An 18461-nucleotide genomic window follows, 5' to 3' on the forward strand; every position below is an offset into this window, starting at 1 on the left:
TTACAAAGATAATAATTACAAGAAACTTTAAGATCAAGAAAGTGCTAATGAATGGGGCCAATTAGGAAAGACTTCAGATAGGAAGTGATGTCTAAGCTGTGATTGGAAGGAAACTAGGGATTCTGAAAGACAGGATTAGAAGGAAGTACACAACTATGGAAGGCCAACCATGAAAAGGCACGGAGATGAGTGAGGAAGACAAACTGTTTTCTATAGGCAACAGCTAGCAGGCTTGAATCCACCTTGAATGGAGAATATGTGAAGAAGAGAATATGAAATGAGATCAGAAAGGTTAGTGGGTGCCAGACTGTGGAAAGATTTAAATGCAGGACAAAGGATTTGCCAATAAAAGCATTATTTGGGAATATCTTGCATAATGGTGCCCCAACCAATCCCTGTTCACAGCGGCATCATTGGTACATTATCTCGAAGCCCCTCTCCATGGTATCATTCATTGTCTCTGCAATGCTAATCAGATGTTTGGCATGGAGCTCATGCGTCAGCCCTTGTGGTTTTAACTCCCCTGAGTCGGCTTACTGCAGCATTGCTTATTACTGATATATGATGCTTGGCGCCCCCTGAAACGTCGTTTCTCCTAATTTAAAATTTTTGGGAATTATCTAATGACATTAGTCAAGGTATGCCCATTTTTTGAGTCATATCCCATGTGAGAAAGCCCCTTTGGCATAAACCTCCAGCCATCATCCCACTGAGAACATCTGGAATTGTCTTTGCCATTTAATTAGCTATCCAGAGAGCTGTTTTCCTGGGGTTTTTATGAGGAACTTATATGCATAGCCTTCAATAAGAATTAATAAAAATTAAAAATGCAAACCCCTGTCTCTTAATGGAATGAAAGTGCTGCAAGAGAGGTTGCTTGGTTTCCTCAGGAAAAGATAAAGATAGCGTTCCCCCAGAGTATTGACGTGGCTTCTATTTTTTTTTTATCCTGGAGCAGTCCAGGTTTGGGGCATATTTATACATTTGAACCATGTGCCACAGAAATAAAGCAAGCATTTGTGTGCAGACCCCTCACAAGGTCTAATGATACCTCAATTTTATATTTACTCTTCAGAGTTTTGCTCCCAACAACCCTGTAGAGAAGATGGTGAAAGTGTTATTATCCCTGATTTCATAGATGAGGAAACTAAGGTACCTAAAGCTGGTACAAAGGAGAGCTGGAACTCAGACGCAGCTTCTCTTTCTTCCAAGCCTAATCTGTCTCTCTCTCTCATTTATGTACAGCTCTTGCCTCTTACATGGTTACCCTGAGTATTGTAGAAGCCCAGTGCTTTAGGGAGCCTTTGCTTCTTAACCACAAGCCCCAGTTTTATATCTTCCACATTTTAGAACAGAATTAGTTACTGTAGCACTAAAGTGACAAGTGAGGCAAGTGCCATGTTCCCCGAACTCCACCGGACAGGTTGTGTTATCCTGGAAATAAAACCCAAAAAACTCTCATCTATTTCTTTTCTTGAATTGTTAATATCAGAGCAATATTGAGTTTGGATTCTGATGTCTCTCTCTAGGAGTTACTCAAGTACAGTGCTAGCTGCGAAGGAGTTCACGAGCTCCAGGAAGCTCTTGAGGCAATGTTGGACTTACTGAAGTCAGTCAATGATTCCATGCATCAGACTGCCATTACTGGTTATGATGTAAGTGGGGACCAGTAATTATGTATATCCTAGGGACCAATGTTTTATATAAACCATGGGGATGATGAGAGCACATCATGAACAAAACTGGTTATGCTTCATTCACTTGAAGATATGAAGACATCCACTTGGATGAGCACTTCAATATGTGTGTTGTTATGCTATTCAAGTTTAGGAGTGATATGTGTGTGTGTTTTATTGATGCCTTTTGGGTTTATACCATACCCTTTCCTTGACATACCATCAGCTTCTCACTATCCTCTGAACCCTCCCTGGTAACAAGGAAAGAAAGTTAAACAAAACTACCCAAAACAGCTCTCTCTCCTGAGGTTGTATGACATTGAACAAAAGCAGTCCCCTACCTCTTTACTGAGGGGGGGGGAGTATGTTCTATCATGACTTTTCTGGGACTAAGCTAGGTGACTGTATTCAATCTTCAGTTGGTGCTAAACCATTTTACCCTCTTTATATCATAATGGCCTTTGCCTAAATTATTCTCCTGATTCTGCTTTCTTTGCTTTGTATCTATTCCCATGGGTCTTCCAGTGCAGTTCCAAATTTTTCATATATGTCATTTCTAATGGCACAATAATACTGCTCTGTGTTCTTATACCACAGTTCACTCAGCCATTCTCCAGTGGATGGACACATGCTCTGTTTCCAGCTTTGTGCTGGCCGCCAGAAGCTCAGCTATGATACTTTAGTGTATGGAGCCTTTCTTTCTGCCTCAGTCATCATCCTTGTCTAGTAGTGTCATTGGGGGACTGGATAAAAAGAGCTTTCTTGTATAATTCCAAGTTATTTTCCAGAAAGGCTACACTAATTCATAGTTTTGCCTAGGAGTATTCATGTCATATGTCTTTCCTCCCATAACCCTTCCAACATAAACCGTTTCTGCTTCTTGGCGTCTTAGTTGGAGCACTAATTTTTTTAAATTTTTTTATTTCATTTCTAGGGTGACCTAAGTGACTTGGGCAAGGTATTAATGCAAGGATCCTTCAGTGTGTGGATTAGTCATAGAAAAGGTGCCACCAAAATGAAGGACTTTGCCCGATTCAAGCCCATGCAACGCCACCTTTTCTTGTATGAGAAAGCTATTGTGTTCTGTAAGAGGAGAAATGAACATGGAGACGGACGGGAGAAAACACCCTTCTACAGCTTTAAGCACCATTTGAAAGTAAGACATATTTAATCTCTTGCCATAATGATGCATCCATGTGTATTTCTTTCTCTCCAGGCCTCCTCTGAAAACTCATTGTCATGTGCAGGTGACCCTGTACAGGGGTATTCCTTTGGTTTGTGTAGACAGCTTGTGCTGGCTACTGAAACCCTCCCTCATGGGCTGTGTATCGCTGTGTTGTACTGTTGCCATGTAACACGTTGTTCTGTCTCTGGTACACTTTTCTAAGAGTTCTGTGAGCAGAGCTGGACTCAGAGATTAGTGCCTATGATGTTTATTCACATTTTCTCTCTTGTATTTCTCTCTTTCCTTAGATTTATGGATGCTTTAAAAAAAATCAGTTTCACTTCCCAGTGGTGCTTTCCTCAGACCCATTAGAATTCACCTTAATAATAAAGACACATATCTCTGCCGGGAGTTCTTCACCTGGAATCCATAACCCCAAAGGGGGTCTATGAACAAGTTTCAGGGGGAGCCTGTGTACTCAGAAGAGGGGAAAACAAATCAGTTTAAATTGTACTAACTTTGTATTTCCTTGGTAATTTTATGCATTTTATTTTATTCATTTAAAAGCATTACTCTTGAGAAGGATCTATTGGCTTTATCAGTTTACCAGAGGGATCCACAACACAGAAAGATAAAAAAATCTCAATCTAGGTAAAAGCAATAAGCATATTGGTCATATCTGAACCTATATGCCTCATTCCTCATCCCCTAAGATACATCTGTTGAAATATGGAAGACCTGTTTCACTGTCAGTCAGCTAAAGTCTTAGTTGGTTAGCATTTTAATCAGAATTGTGTTTTTCAGTGTTGTTTTTCTTTGTATATATTGTTGTTCTCATTCTGTTCACTGTTCTCTGAATTCTTCATGTTTGCCTTTTTTTATGGTGTACCTTTCTTGGTGCATTCCACTACAATCATATGCCTCAGTCTGTTTATCTCTTCCCTGAGTTAGTGGTTGCTCACCTTCCATCTTGTCCTTTGCCACTACAGAAATGTCATTGCAAATGTTCTTGTTTCCCTTCTGCCTTTGCTATGTTTGGGGTATATCCCCAATGGTGATATCTTATGATCAAAGGGTATTTAGAATCTATTGGCTGTGAAATGTCACATCCCGCCCCCCCCCCAATCTTCCCATTGCTTTTGATGAACAAATTCAAGAGTTTTTATTCTCGTTCTAATTTCCTTCCTGATGGACCCATCCCCAACCCGGTGGTAAGAGCAGTTGAAGAGGTGGGAATTATGTGTAATTAAAATCTGTTTGCTGGAAGTGGGATAGTGATTTAATCACTCTTCGAACCTCTTCAGATGCTCTTAGCAAGCCTTAAGAGTTTCAGGGATGTTGTTTCCTACCACCGGGAGAGAATTTATATATATGAAAAAATTAAAAAATACTTATGCTTGATCTCTGTAATAGGGAGACAGGGTTGGGGAGGAGTATGGGAGCAGAAAATGACATGTATAAATATTGAAGTCCTTGTTTTTTTTAATAAAGAGAACTGATTTTGTTGCCAACTCTTGGCTAGGTAACCAACTGATTTCCAGGACAGTCCCTGTGTCTAGATAAAAAATGTTTCCTTTGAATGAGGCTTTGTAAAAACAATCTCCTTTGTCAGACCACATGTCCTTATTTTTGGCTCAGAAAATATGGTCATCTGAATGGGTGTTCTCCTGGGCCATTTCTTCCTTCTGTGGCATATGATTTGAGTGCTACAGTGTATCTCTTTACCACCAAAGGGTGACTTTGGATACAGGATTTCTAACTTGATAGATTTATTTTTCCAAAAAAAGAAATGATTCAAATATTTTGGCAGCAAAACTCATTGGGAAGTCATTTGGAAATCTGGATTCTAGTCCTGGCTTTGCTATGAACCAGCTATGTGGCCTCTGGCAAATTGTCTTATCTCTCTGGGCCTCAGTTTCCCCATCTGTAAAATTGAGGGGGTTGGACATGGCTAAGGATCAGCCTAACTTTTTCTATTGCAGTCTGGTGAAGACCGGACCCCTCCTTGGAAATATGTTTGTAAACAATATAAGGAAATGTTAAATTTCAGTTAGAGGTTAATGAATATAAAGGTGCATTTCGTTTCACCATTCATGTCATGTAATGTCCAGAGTCTTCTTTGTGTCTGTATCCGAGACACACACTCGAGTCTCACACTCTCTTCACTGTGTCTTTCTCCAAAACTCTCAGCCCTTAAATACCCTAGTACGATTACATCACTACAGCACACTGAGCATGTGCTAACTGTAGAATTATTATATCACCATATTAAGTACTAAGTATATGTGAACTAGAGGACCATTATCTCATCAATCACACTGAGTAAACATCCTACTGTAAGTGTTCTTGTTTCAAGTATACTTCTCCAGAGTTCTGCGCTCTATAATGTCACATACCCCTTGGGGGGGTACATGGGCCTCAGGTTAGGTGGTCTCCAAGATTCTTTCTGGCACTGGAAATGAGTCTAATGTTTTATGCAGAGAAATGTCTTAGTTGAAATGTGTATTTGTGCTGAGCCCATGATCCTTAGTTGATGCACATTAGTGTAACAGGCCATGCAGATGGATTTCTTGATATCTATCTGTAGGCAATTTTCTGAGCCTACAAATTTCACAATAGTTGCTAAATTGCATGGCTAGAGGGAATTCCTCATTAGAAGTTCCATAAACCAATGGAATCAATGTATTCTTTCTCTTCAAAACTGGTCATGATGTTCACATTTACTCTTCTGTAGGTACAGAAAAGGTCTTCTAAGAGCAGTTCACTTGTGAAGATATAAAGGATTAAAGAAAATATGGAAGTATATCTGTGAGAGAAGAATGCTTAAGAGGGCATCAGTTGGACTATTAGTACTAAAAGAGAAGAAAATGGGATAGCACAATCTGTACACAATTCCATTGGGGAGAAGAAAGGAGTTGGTAGGGAAGAGGGTATATACCATTGGCGCAGAAACATGTTATTCTCTAGGGTGTTGATGGTGAAGGGTAAAGGGAATCAAGGTGTGGAACAAAGTTAGATAAAATGAAATAAATGTGTCAGGTAACCAAGTAACAGAAAATGGGGGTCCTAAATCAATTTCTTGTACATTTTCTCATTGAACTCAAAGGGCATTATTATTTCTCTTTGATTAAAAAAAACTGTGAAAAAAGACCATGTAGTTCATTTGAAACAGCGCCTACTTAAAAGATTTACATAGGACCAATTTAAAATGAATCACTTGGCTTGCATTTATAATATTTGTTTTTTTTTTTTATCTCCTCTAGAACTACTAATCCATTTTCCAAATTACAATGAGTACTTAGAGTTGAGCTCTAATGTTTCACCAAAAACATTTATATGTTCTTAACTACAATAGAATTTGTAGCTTGGTAATTCATAATTACTGAGTATAAAATGCTCATTTTGTAGGGAGCATGACATTTTTTATGTAGAATATGATACAGTGCATGGCCCTGGTTAAATTTGAAATTTGAAATAAAAGGCTCATGAGGATGTCTCTCCTTGTTTTGCAGATGACTGCTGTTGGAATCACTGAGAATGTGAAAGGAGATAGCCGCAAATTTGAAATCTGGTACAGTGGGCGTGAAGAAGTGTATGTCTTGCAGGTTAGCAACTTTCTAAGATGGCCTCTCCTGCTGAGCCCTGCTTCCACAAAACTTGTGAGCTACAAGTTTCAATTTATGGAGCTCATAAGTCAAGGGGTCTGTTTTTATTTCACAAAGATTTCCATCAGAGTTCCTTTTCCATAGACTATTTAAAACACTATTTGATTTCCCAAACAGATCTATACAGATTTCTCTTTGGAGGATATCCTCTGTATAAATTATGGCGTAGTCATATCATTACAGAACTTTTACTTAGCAAATTGGAAAATGTTAGAGCAGGGAAGGAGTCTTGGAGATAATTAAGTTCACCCCCCTTTACAGATGATAAAGCCAATGTTCCTTGAGGGGAAGGAACATGTCTGATATCACACAGATACGACGATAGTAAGATTACATATTTAGGACTGGAAGGGTCCTTCGGAATCTAGTTAGTATAAGGCCTCCATTTTATGGATGAGAAAACTAAGGCCCAGATGTGGGAAAGGACTCATTCAGTATATTCACATCATTGGATGGTGGATTTAGAACTGGAAGAAGTCATGCTGTTGTTTATGTTCAGTCATGTCTGACTCTCGGTGATCTCCTTTTGGGTGTTCTTGGCAGAAATATAGGAATGTTTTTGCCATTTCTTCCTCCAGCTTATTTTCCAGATAAGGAAACTGAGGGAAGCAGAGTAAAGGGACTTGCCCAGGGTTACCCTATGAGTAAGTGTCTGAGGCTGATTTGAACCTGGGAAGAGGAATCTCCCCAACTCCAGGCCTAGTATTCTGTGCGCTGCAGTGCCACCTAGGGGTCCTGGAGTTTGGACAGAGACACTGGAGTCTTTTCTTTCAACCCTCTCCTTTTACAGATGAGGAAATAGCTCTGAGAGGTTGTGAAGTAGCCACAGGGCCAGTATTAGAATCTGTTCTCCTGATTTGGAAGCTGATGGCTGCATCCCTCCCCTGGGAGGGTCTGTTTTAGCTGGCCTCTAGGTAGCTGCTTTGTCATGCTAATTAAGTGCTCCAGGCTGCGCCTACAAAGATGGAGCCCTTTTTGTGGTCTCCGGCAGTACTTGAAACAATTACTGGACCAGCCACCGTGGCCACCTGATTTGGGCCTTTTCTTATCAGACACATGATTGGGGCCACAGCCAGGTGTGCTGCAGGCTCCCCTCAGCTTTTTTCTTTCAGGAAAGGAGAGAAGGAAACTCAAGTCATCTGGGAGTTGCCATTTGAACCTAGATCTTTGTCACCAATGTTATAATTAATTTGTTTTGGCGTGAAGGGGGTACAAAACACGAAGGCACCTAATGCAAGACTATATGTGATTTTGAGTATTTGCTCATTTTCTTTTCCTTCTTTCCATTTTTTCCCCTTTCTCCCTTCCCTTCCCTTCTTCCTCCCTACCTCTTTCCTTCCTTTCCTTTCTCCCTCCCTTTCTCCTTCCCTTCCTTCCTGTCTGCCTTCCTTCTTTCCTTCCTAGCAGCAAATATAATATTATCCTGCTATTACTGATTTGGGGAAGCTAGGTAGTACAGTAGAAAAAGGGACACCTGGAGACAGGAAGGCTCCTCTTCCTGAATTCAAATCTGGCCTCAAACACTTACTGGCTGGGTGATCCTGGACAAGTCACTTCACTCTATTTACCTCGGTTTCCTCATCTAAAAAAAGAGTTGGAGAAGGAAATGGTAAAAACACTCCAGTATCTCTTCCAAGAAAACCCCAAATGGGGTCACAAAGAACTGGACATTAATGCAAAACAACTCAAAACAGCATTTTTGGTTTCAAAGTTTTCTGCTCCTTTAGTGGGGTTATTGATCACTTTTTAATGAAATCATTGCAGTGAATAGGGGCAACATGGCATAGTCTCTAGAGCTCTCACGGGCATAAAATCTGGTTTCCGAGCCTGCTTCTTGATCCTGGCCCAGTCCCTTAATTTCTCAGTGCCCCAGGCAACTCCATATATCTTATCTGCAGTGAAATACTGTAGGGAAAAGGACCATCTGGGCTCCCATTATGCCTCATGTGACTTAAGCCTCAATTTCCTCCTCTATTACATAAGGAGTTGGACTTAATGACCTTAAAAGGCCCCTTTAAGTTCTAAATATAAGAATTTATAGCTCTTCATGATGGGGTAGTTTCTCCTCCCAAGTACCCCAAACGAAGTCTTAATTGTCAACCCAGAAACAAAATGGTTTTGCTTTATTTTTCTTAAAAGACAACTGGTGGCGGCATGGACAGTGCACTGGACCTGCAGTCATGAAGACCTGAATGCAAATTTGAACTTAAATATCAATTGGCTTGTGACCCTAGGCAAGTCACTCCACCTACCTCAAGTAAAGATTATTGAAAGACTCCTTCCTGTGTAACTCACACAAAGGTGACCTACACAAACATACCCACATAAACGTTGAAAGCCCATATTTGGTGTTGGTTTTGTGTTGGTTTAGGTGCTTATGCCTCAAGTTCAGGGATAACTTGAAAATGCTTTGATGACTTCTACTGAAGGTGGTGCTGACTGACACCCAGGGTCAACTGCTCAGTTTCCATTTAAATACAGAACTTGGGTGCTCCTAGAGAATGCCTCCTGTTGGCTCTCTCTCACTTCCCTTCATTCTATCATTCCAAGGCTGGATTCCAGGAAGTCACTGAATGTAACCTTGTCCTTCCTCTTTAGGCCCAGACTATGGAATCCAAGACAGCCTGGTTGAATGAAATAAGAAAAATTTTGATCAAGCAGCAAGAAGTTGGGAGAGGTAATGTTGGCACTACAGACTGGCTTGGGGCTCGGTGGAGAAGAGAGGAGGGTTACCCCCCTGCTTTGATTGAACTTCTTTTTTTATTGTATTTCTATTTCTATTTATTTCTTTTTCTTTTTTTCTTACTAGTCCTTTATTTTTCTAAATACACATTAAGATATTTTTCAATATCCATTTTTGTAAGACTGTGTTCCAAATTTTTCTCCCTCCCTCTCTTACTTCTCCCCCTCCCCAAGGCAGCAAGCAATCAGTACCTCTTCTCAATCAGTCGGAATTAGTATTAGTATTACTCAGTGCTAATAATTGTTGTCTAAGCCATAGCTAGTCTTTGAAAAAAATAGGGAATGGCAGCTTTTCTGTATTCATCGTAACCACTGGAAATCTGGGTTCTCTTTGTAGTTGAGAACCAGCAGCGGAACCAGGCTGCAGAAGCTGTTCCAAGTGTTTCTCAGCGGACTGAAGGGTAAGTTACTTACCGTCCCTACTCTCATGTATCTTGTCTGGAATGAAGAAACATAGATGTGGAACCATATTTGTTCTTCAACACCCCTTTTCAGCCCAACAGTCACTCATCAAAGGGAAAACATGTATCACTTTCCTCATTTTGTGCTTCAATATGGGACCAGATGGCATCCGACCATTGCTGCAATGGGACACTGGGTGAAGGGCTAGATTGCTTTGCACATGCATGTTGTTTTGCATACTCGAAGCCAGACATTGAGTTGTCAGACTGTCATGATGGTGGGGGTTGTGGAACTACAGTTGTTGTGGGCAATAACTCTTGGGGAGACCCCCAGATGTGATGGTTGCTGTCATGAACTTTGTGTAGTCTCCTCAGCATTCAGCTTGTTGATTTCCAGGAGAGTGACACATATTGAGAGAGAACTCTGCTTCTCCTCTGGATGGAGGACTGCCAAGCTTTTCTGAGCTTCTACTTTTCCTCTGTGCTGTAATTGCAACTACCTACCAGTCATTTGACCAACTTCTACCACCTCTAACTATTGGGTGGAGATGGAATTTTAGCAAGTCTGCCCTGATTCGTGGGACAGTATCATAGCTGAGAAAGGGCTGAGGGCACGGTAATCCTAGCTGCAGCAACAACAGGGACACAGGTGTATCTTCTAGCCCAGTACTTGTGCTCGATTTTAACTCTCCTCTCTCAGGGCTAGTGGGCACAGAGCTCTTTGCCCACATTATGCATTTCTAGCTGAGTCTCTTACTCGCCAATCGGTGCATTTTGGCCAGCCTTAATCTTATATTTCTCTCTTCATTCAAATCATCCTTCTGAGTTTTCTAAACTCCTTTCACTCCACACCTGGACAGGGAGTTTGGAGGTAGTATATGGGTCAGACAGGAGACTGCGGATTATAGTATCTAGCATGTGTCTTTGAGGGTTCTAAGTTTGTAAGGGAAGAGTTAGATGTAATTTCAGATACACCCTAGCTCCACTCCCTCATTTTCAGAGGAAGAAACTGAAAATCAGAGAGGGAAGGAGAGTACTATTTGAATCCAGGTCCTTGGAATCTGAATCCAGTGCTCTTTCCTTTTCCTTACAAGACAGCTCCATTCTTTGTTCTGCGTCACAGTGAGAGATATCTTCCTTAAAGTCTGTACATGGCTGAGGATGTGTTTTGAAAATGAAAGAGGCATGCGTGGCGACAGTTTGGCTTATTATTATTATTATTATTTTTAACTAGTTTTACGTCTCCTCAAGAAGTCATACTGATCTCAGGCCCTCCAAGATTCCAAGTAAAGTGACTTGCTGCTGGAGCTAGTGCCATGATTAATGGGCTTTTGTCAGCCACCACCTGCATGTTAGGGGCAATATCTTCTCTCTGAACCTCAGCATCTTCCTCTATGAAATGAGATGTTTAGAATCCATGACCCAAGTCTGATTCTCTGATCACTGACCAGGACAGAAATCTTGAACTCTCCTCAAACCAGACTTCTGGCTATGAATAGAGAATGTCAGAGCTGGGAAAGATCTGGTGAATGAAGAGAAAGAGAAAGGTAGCAGTGGTCCAAGTGGTTTAGCTACAAGCCACAGCTCCAAGCTCCAAGCTCCAATACAAGTTGGGTGGAACTGTCTTTGATGGAGGTTCAAACTCTTGTGTTTTGGTGCTTGATTTTGATGGTTAGTGACTGGTTATCGGACTTACTCTGTACCCCCAAGCACCCACTCCCTGTCCCCGGGACTTAGAATAGCTCTCTGCAGAGACAAGTATCTGACGCTTTTGTCGAGTACATTTCAGCAGGGGTGAGACATATACACATTGCTCTTTTCCCAAGGTTTGATTCTGCCTATTTTTTTGGACAGGACCAAGGCTGGAGTTTTGGGGTAATGCTGGATGCAGCTATTCCAATGAATGCTTTTTAGGGGGACCCAGAATAGAATTGAACCCAATGTTCCCCTCTAACCCCACTGAACATCCCAATGTCCTCAGGCTTCCCTCAGTTCTCACATCTTTTCCAGCAGACTCAGTTGCAAGCCCTTGGCCTCTAACCCACTGAGATCTTCTCTACATAGAGGGAGAAAGGCTCAAGGTTTCCTTCTTGGTGTTTCACCCAGAATTCTTGACCTGACAGCGTGACACCTTTGTGTTTTTGTTGTTTTTTGTATTTGTTTTTGTTTTTGTTTTTGTTTTTGGTTTTGGTTTTGGTTTTTTACTATAGATTATTTGTGTAGGATTCAGCAAGAGTTAAACCTCGAAAATCCGGGCCTGGGGATTTCTAAGTAGTTGCTTTTAGAAATTCCCGCTCCATCTGATAGGTAGCACCAAGCGTTGTTTTCCCCCTGATTTGTACATGCACGGCCTTTCAGAGCTGGCCACAGCCAGGGGGAATGTTGGCTGATTCATTCTCAGAGCCTTTCCGAGTTAACACAGGAGGTCTTCATCCTTCTGGGCACTCAGTACTTTTCAATACTCAGGCTTTGACCATAAGTAATAGGATTAAAGGCTGCTAGGTTTGATGCAGTAATTGACTTCTTAACAGCTGGTGAAAAACCAACTAGCATTCTTTTAAGGTTCAAACTTCATTTATAATGCACACCTTACTTAATTCATTAAAGCTAAATGTCTGCACAGCAACAAGGATTTTCCACAATATCCTTGCCCGGGGAGCTAGAGTATTTCTTGCATATTAATAACTGAAGCCTGCTGGTTTATAACCTGTGGTTTGATGTATAACATCATCCTGGATACAAATGCACCATCTCAGATGATGAGGCTCAGAAAGGACCCGTGGCCTCCTCTGGTTTCCCTTCTACTTGTCCTAGTCTGTCATTAAGTGCATACCCCTTTGTGAAGAAAAATCAACTAGAACCTAAAGCTATCCGAAGGTATCTCCCCATTCGACTCTTGCCTTGACAGTCTCCCTAGTAATGTCCTTGCAGCAATGGCCTGGAGTCTTAATTGAGGGGTTCTTCATACTGCTCGGCCCAGGCAGGCTTCAGAGTACTTGCTTCAGTGACAAAAAATCCTAGTTATGACTCTGCTTAGCTGGGACCTTTTGGATGGTGGCTTAGTTGTTTCAGGGCTTCCAAAACTTAATTCAAGTTGAAATGTCATTCTTAACTATGGGAGTGGCAGAAATTAAATACCTTCCAATGGAAATCCAAATCCACTAGCTTCAGTCAAATGGATTTCTAACACTATTCTCTTGGGATGGTATCTAAGCAGATACATATTGGGGCTGTTAAACCTCCTTTCCAAATGGCCTTATAGCGTTTAACTTCCTTAAGGGCAGGGGCTTTTTTTTGTTCCTCATACTCCTTGGAACCTAGAACAGTGCTTCTTTCTCCTATGAAATGTGCCTTATGGGATATTGTTGCATTGAATTAAGTTTCCAATTGATCAATCATTTCTGCATGGTGAATATTTCAGAATGCAGCAGCGAGTCTCCATAAGCTCTGAAGAAAATGAATCTGATCGCACCAGTCCTGGGACAGCAGACAGTTTGACGCTGTCATCTCAGAGTAAAACAAGAAAAAGTACGTGTAAGCTTCGTCTCCTTCATTCCCAAAGACGAGTCGGGTCTGGGCAGGTCTGAGTCTCAAGGTGTTTCTCTGGAGAATCGCTCTAATACTTGTCCAAGACCATAATGCTTATGATGTGAACTGAGTTCATCACTGATTTAGGGCTGGAGCACCAGGCGATAACATAAAGATTGTGCAGCAAAGTGTGAAAAATATATTTATGAGCTCACAAACTTTTCTCTTGCTGTCCTTTCTCCCCTCAATCAGGGCCCTTTTCCTTATGGCTTTCTAGAAACTGAATAAATCTGCCTAAGTGATGAAAAAGCTCATAAAGTATCATTTGGACTAATTAATAGAGAGGGGGATGCCAGTGTGAATAAGTACAAAGATTCAATTTTACAATAAATCGACTTAGAGAAAGGTAGTTAAATTATTTTATTTAGAATCAAATAGAATCTAGGAAGGGACCTTCCTAGACAAGAATTCTTCCCTCAGAGTGCTGATGAGTGGTCATCCAGTCTTTGTTTGCAGACTGCTCATGAATGGGAACTCATTCCTTTCCCCAAGAGCAATAGTCCAATTGGCTTTTGGTTAGCTAGAATTGTTAAGCTATTTTTGCTCTAATCAAGCTTAACTTGGCCCAAATTTGCCTGATTTTTCAGCTTCTTCCCATCCATTTTAGTTTTGCTTTTGGAAACCAAGCAAATCTAATCACTCTTTTTTTTTTTTTTAATGATGACCCTTCAGAGAGGGCTGAAGGCCGTGCCAGTCAATCGCAGAATGTCAGAGGTTGGAAGGGATTCCAGAGGCCGTGAAAGCTGAACACAAACCCCCTCTGTAGACTGTCCCTGAGCAGTGACATCCAGCCTCTCCTTCACTGAGGAGACTTCTAATTACTCTCTGAGGCAGTCCAAGTTTCGCTTTGGACTAGCATTCATTGTCAGAAAATTTTTCCTGCCCTCCAACCTGGATCTGCCTCTCTGTGATTTCCCTCCATGGCTCCTGTTCTGCCCCTCTGCCAAACAGCAGGGCCAGTCTGTGTTCCACATGCTAGCCTTCCAAGTGTTTGAAGACAACTATCATGTCTTCAAGCTTCTATTTCTGGTGACTGAGCCCAGGTAACATTTTCTCCCCTGAAGATATCCTGCTCAGCCTGCATTAATGAATTCATAAGAATCATCTTCAGCTGGCCATTCGTTGTCTGCAGATAAGCTTGTGCCATCTAAAGTGCTGATAAATGACATGACCCCTTGGGGAGGTTCAGCTTCCTCCTATAAAATGCCTTTTAAATGCTGGATTCTCTTAAACCATTAATGTGACTAGTTGCAACATCAACCAGCCAGGCCAAACTTGTGGAATTCACATTTGAAGTTTTGCCATAAAAAGGTTCTCAACTTGTACTAAGAAAGCTTCCTAAGTCAGTGCTTGTGTATAAAATGGCGACTCACAACAGAAGCAAGACAGAAGTCAGAAGCTTCAGTTTTTTGTATTTCTCTTTCAGGTTCCTCAGGGACATCACTGACTGCGGAACTCAGGGACAACCTGGAGGAATGGGTCAACAGTAGCTTCCTGTTGGCTTGTTCAGACACAGAGGAGGAAGATGGGAGCCAATTGGTTAGTGATGATACGTTGAAATAAAAGGTGCCGAGGCCAAGTTAAGTGAGAAAATGGGGGCCAACCTTGGTGAGGGATTTCTCTATATCATTGAGTTCATTAGGCATACTCCATGCAGACAGTGTGAAACCAATTGTATCGTTAACTGCGTGGAAGTACCCCATGCGTGATCCTACTTTGTCTCCATATAGAGAACTCCCCCTGAGGTTGACCATATCAGTGATTTAGAATTTCAGGTCTGTCCACTGAGTATCCTATCCCAGGTCATTTGGAATTGGCCAGTTGTTATCATTTGGGAAGCTCTACTGCTCTTTTCTAACTAGACAAGAGAGGTAGAAGCTGAAACCAAATGAATCTACTTAAGCTTTACAAATAATTGCCTTTTGTCTTATTAGTAGATCAAAGCTACCACTGGGACTCCAGAGTGTTGGCTCTCAAATAACAAATCAATAAATGTTTTATCATGTTCAACCACAAAAAAACAATACAGGGTAGGAATGGGATGGATTAATAACAAGGTCTGTCTCCAGATAAATGTACTAAGGAAGGATTTTGATAAACTGAACATCCCAAATTCCCAACTGTTCGAACTACATTATTATCTTAATTCACAGTCCAGGGTTCCTTCCATCGAGTCGTCTACAATGCTCTGCCACCGAATCTCAGCCTGTTGAAACTCCTTCCTTCACACTTCCTCCCAGAATCCGAACTGTAAAATTAAGGGATTGAACCAGAGGATAAGAATAGTTATAATATTTGGCATTTCTCTTCTCTTGTTTGGGCATTACAACCATCCCAGAAGGGTAGGTGCTACTTTCCCTCTTTTAAAGACCAGGAAAATGAGATTCAGAAAAGTGATGTTACCTGCTCAGGCCATGCAGCTCACAAGATCAGAGGTATCAGATCTCAGAACTCCCTGACTGGAGGGCCAGCACATTAGCCACTTTGCAACACTGCCTATCTTAGTACAGTGTTTTCAGTTTAAAGAATCAGCCCCAAAGAATATGTTCTACAACAAGACAGCAAATATTTGGAGTCCATCACCCCAGTAGGATATATCCTTGGCTGATCGATAATGGGCCATTGGAATAGGTAGGATTGGAGCTATTTTGAGGGGAATAGCCCTAACTTTCTGAAGTAGCAGTGCAGAGTACAGTCACCATTCCCTCATTTTACTGTGTCGATGTTGTGGCTACCACGATGTCCTTGGAATATAAGCTCTTTGAGGGTAATGACCATTTCATTTTTTATTCCCCGGTGCTAGTATTGTACATGTACATGTAAATAAGTGCTTAGTAGATGTTTGTGGATTGTGCATTAGGGACAGAGAGACCAAAAATGAAGTGGCACTTAACCTCAAGGAGCTTACATTCTCCTGGGGGGATGTAGTGTATATAATGCCTGTAAAATACAAGTCAACCTATGCCCTCATGTGGAAGTTGGGACCTTAACTGAGCCTTGAAGAGAGTCAGGGATGGCAAGAGGAAGAGAGTATTCTAAACTTTAGTCGGGGGACAGAGAAAAGAGACAGTCTAGGAAGGACCCTTTCTAGAGACAGAATCTTGGGCCAGATGGTTGATGGGACCAACCCAGTGTGATACTTTTTAGGCTGAAGGAAAGGAGACAATGGCATAGATGCTTCTCTTAAACTTGGGGATGTATTATAGACCCACCCACAGCTTTCTATTTGGGATTTTCAGCCTCATGTCCTTCCAAAGGCTTTCTTGATTGAAAGTGACATTTAAAAGAATCAGCATTTTGTGAGCCAACACCAAGTGACTGGGGTAGAAGAGGGGGGGTGGTGATATGAAGCCCAAATATGTGCAGAGCATCACAGGGAAGTTGGCCACAGTTAATTGACACATGGAGAAGCCAGAACTGACAAGTCTTTTTAACTTCGGCATTGTCTCAGCCACAGTGTCTGCAAGGGAAACCGATATCACGATTGGTTAACATTTTATGGCAAGTCATAAATCCTGATGTGGAATACTGCAAAATTCTAAAAAAAAAAAAAAAGCATTGTCAGTAGCAGTTTATTAGAACACAAGCAAGACAGTGCTTTTCTTCTCTTTACCCTTTCTTGCTTACAAATGGGGGAATTCAGCGGCCTGGCTATCGACTCCTAATGAGACATGCAGAGGTTATCTGTCCAGTTGGGGTGACCTGTGGCCACCGTTTGGGTCCACTCTCTCCCTCTGCAGTATATCCCCCCGATTGCATACCTTGAGCCCTCACTGACTGGGCACAAGTAACTGTTAAACCTGGTTCCCCAAGATTGAGACACTGCAAGGATAGTAAGATGATGAATTTCAAAGGTAAAATCTAATTGACTTTGGGGATCACCTGTCTTTCTGAGTTCTCCATGCCACTGATCTAAGCAGTGGCCAGTGAAGAGCTGGTGCTGTTGACCCTGATCTGGGTGCCAAGCTTGTCTGTAGAGGTTCTGCCATTGTGCCTTGGTCTCATAGGTGCCTTACTTTGGTGCAACCTCTATGCGGATTAACCCTTAGCTCTCTACTTTGTGCTGTTGAGCCTGTCTGGAAAACCTATTTCTCAAGAGATTTGCAGCCCCGCTCTTGTTGTGGATATTGTTTTCAGTCTCATTTCTGTGGATAAGCAGATCATTGAGAGATTCTTGTGTGTTTTTTTCTGTATTTGAATTTTGGGCTTGTACTTTGAAATGATTACAGTGTCTGAGGGCTTTTGCCAAATGAATTCTCCTATCGATGTGCTTTGGCCCTTGCAAACCATACTTTGTTTCTGTTCCCTGTCCACTCTTGAGCTCAGTACAGTCAGCGTGCCTTGGAGTGTTTGCTGTATGGATGGGTTCGTTTTGAAATCACATTAACAAACAGCTAAGGTTGAGCAGAGAAGGCTATTGTGCTTTTGGAAGCTTTTTTGACAGGACCCTCTCATTTAAGCTTGTGTAGTAGCGGGCAAAGCCCAAGAGTCCTGTCGGTTCGTAAATTTATTGTCCACAGTCGTTGCCTTTCATATGTGCCAAAAGGAATTTTTCATGAGATCGGTTTACCAGTGCAGTATTTTAAAATAAAAAAAATGAAAATGTTTCCAAAGTTTATTCTTAGAAATGATGTAATTCAGAATTTAGTTGTTCTATTCTTTTCTGTCTCTGCCTAAAGGAGAATTGCTATTCAAATAAAAAATGTATTCTTTATGCTAAGCCTTTCTTCCTTCTGCTTTGTGACCATCAATGTCTCTCCCTTTACTCCTGCTAATCTAATACCTCCCACTCCAGCTTCTCACTCTAACTTATGATGTCACAGAGAATGTAATTGTGCCAAGTGATAGTCACAGAACTTGTCCATAACACACTTTCTCCAAACAACTTTCCAGTCTCCAAGAAACTGTAAAGTCCTTTCAGGATGTAAGAAGAAAGAATGGAATCATCAGCTGGTTAAAAATGGGGATGCCCGTTCACTCCTATGTGAGAAAGGTGGGGCAGAAGGGTAGGTGTCACGCCTCAAATGCCTTTCCTTCCTTCTTGCTAGGGGACGTTGGTACAGAGTTACCCTTTTTGCTTACGCTAGCTCTTTGTCAACCTTTTTTTGGTGCCTCCCACACTAAGAAGCAAAGGAGTCATGTTTCTTATCAGGGATGGTATTCGTTTTCTCTGTCTGAGCATGTGCCTGGTGTTGGGGGTGACCTCTCCCAGCAGTTGAAAAAG

The 18461-nt window shown here is 41.5% G+C and overlaps 1 protein-coding gene across 1 annotated transcript in view; it reads left to right on the plus strand.

Annotated features, from left to right (window-relative positions):
• Positions 1 to 18021, plus strand: part of MCF2 (MCF.2 cell line derived transforming sequence) — a 105020-nt gene extending 86999 nt beyond the window's left edge. The window contains exons 21-27 of the mRNA XM_074278371.1: positions 1530 to 1655; positions 2611 to 2832; positions 6354 to 6446; positions 9105 to 9183; positions 9586 to 9649; positions 13071 to 13177; positions 14664 to 18021. Coding sequence (XP_074134472.1) covers positions 1530 to 1655; positions 2611 to 2832; positions 6354 to 6446; positions 9105 to 9183; positions 9586 to 9649; positions 13071 to 13177; positions 14664 to 14800 — 828 coding nt within the window. The 3' untranslated portion in view covers positions 14801 to 18021. The remainder of the gene's footprint in view (positions 1 to 1529; positions 1656 to 2610; positions 2833 to 6353; positions 6447 to 9104; positions 9184 to 9585; positions 9650 to 13070; positions 13178 to 14663) is intronic.
• The last annotated feature ends 440 nt before the right edge of the window (positions 18022 to 18461 follow it).

The sequence above is a fragment of the Sminthopsis crassicaudata genome, chromosome X (assembly GCF_048593235.1).
Source record: "Sminthopsis crassicaudata isolate SCR6 chromosome X, ASM4859323v1, whole genome shotgun sequence".
NCBI classification, from domain to species: Eukaryota; Metazoa; Chordata; class Mammalia; order Dasyuromorphia; family Dasyuridae; genus Sminthopsis; species Sminthopsis crassicaudata.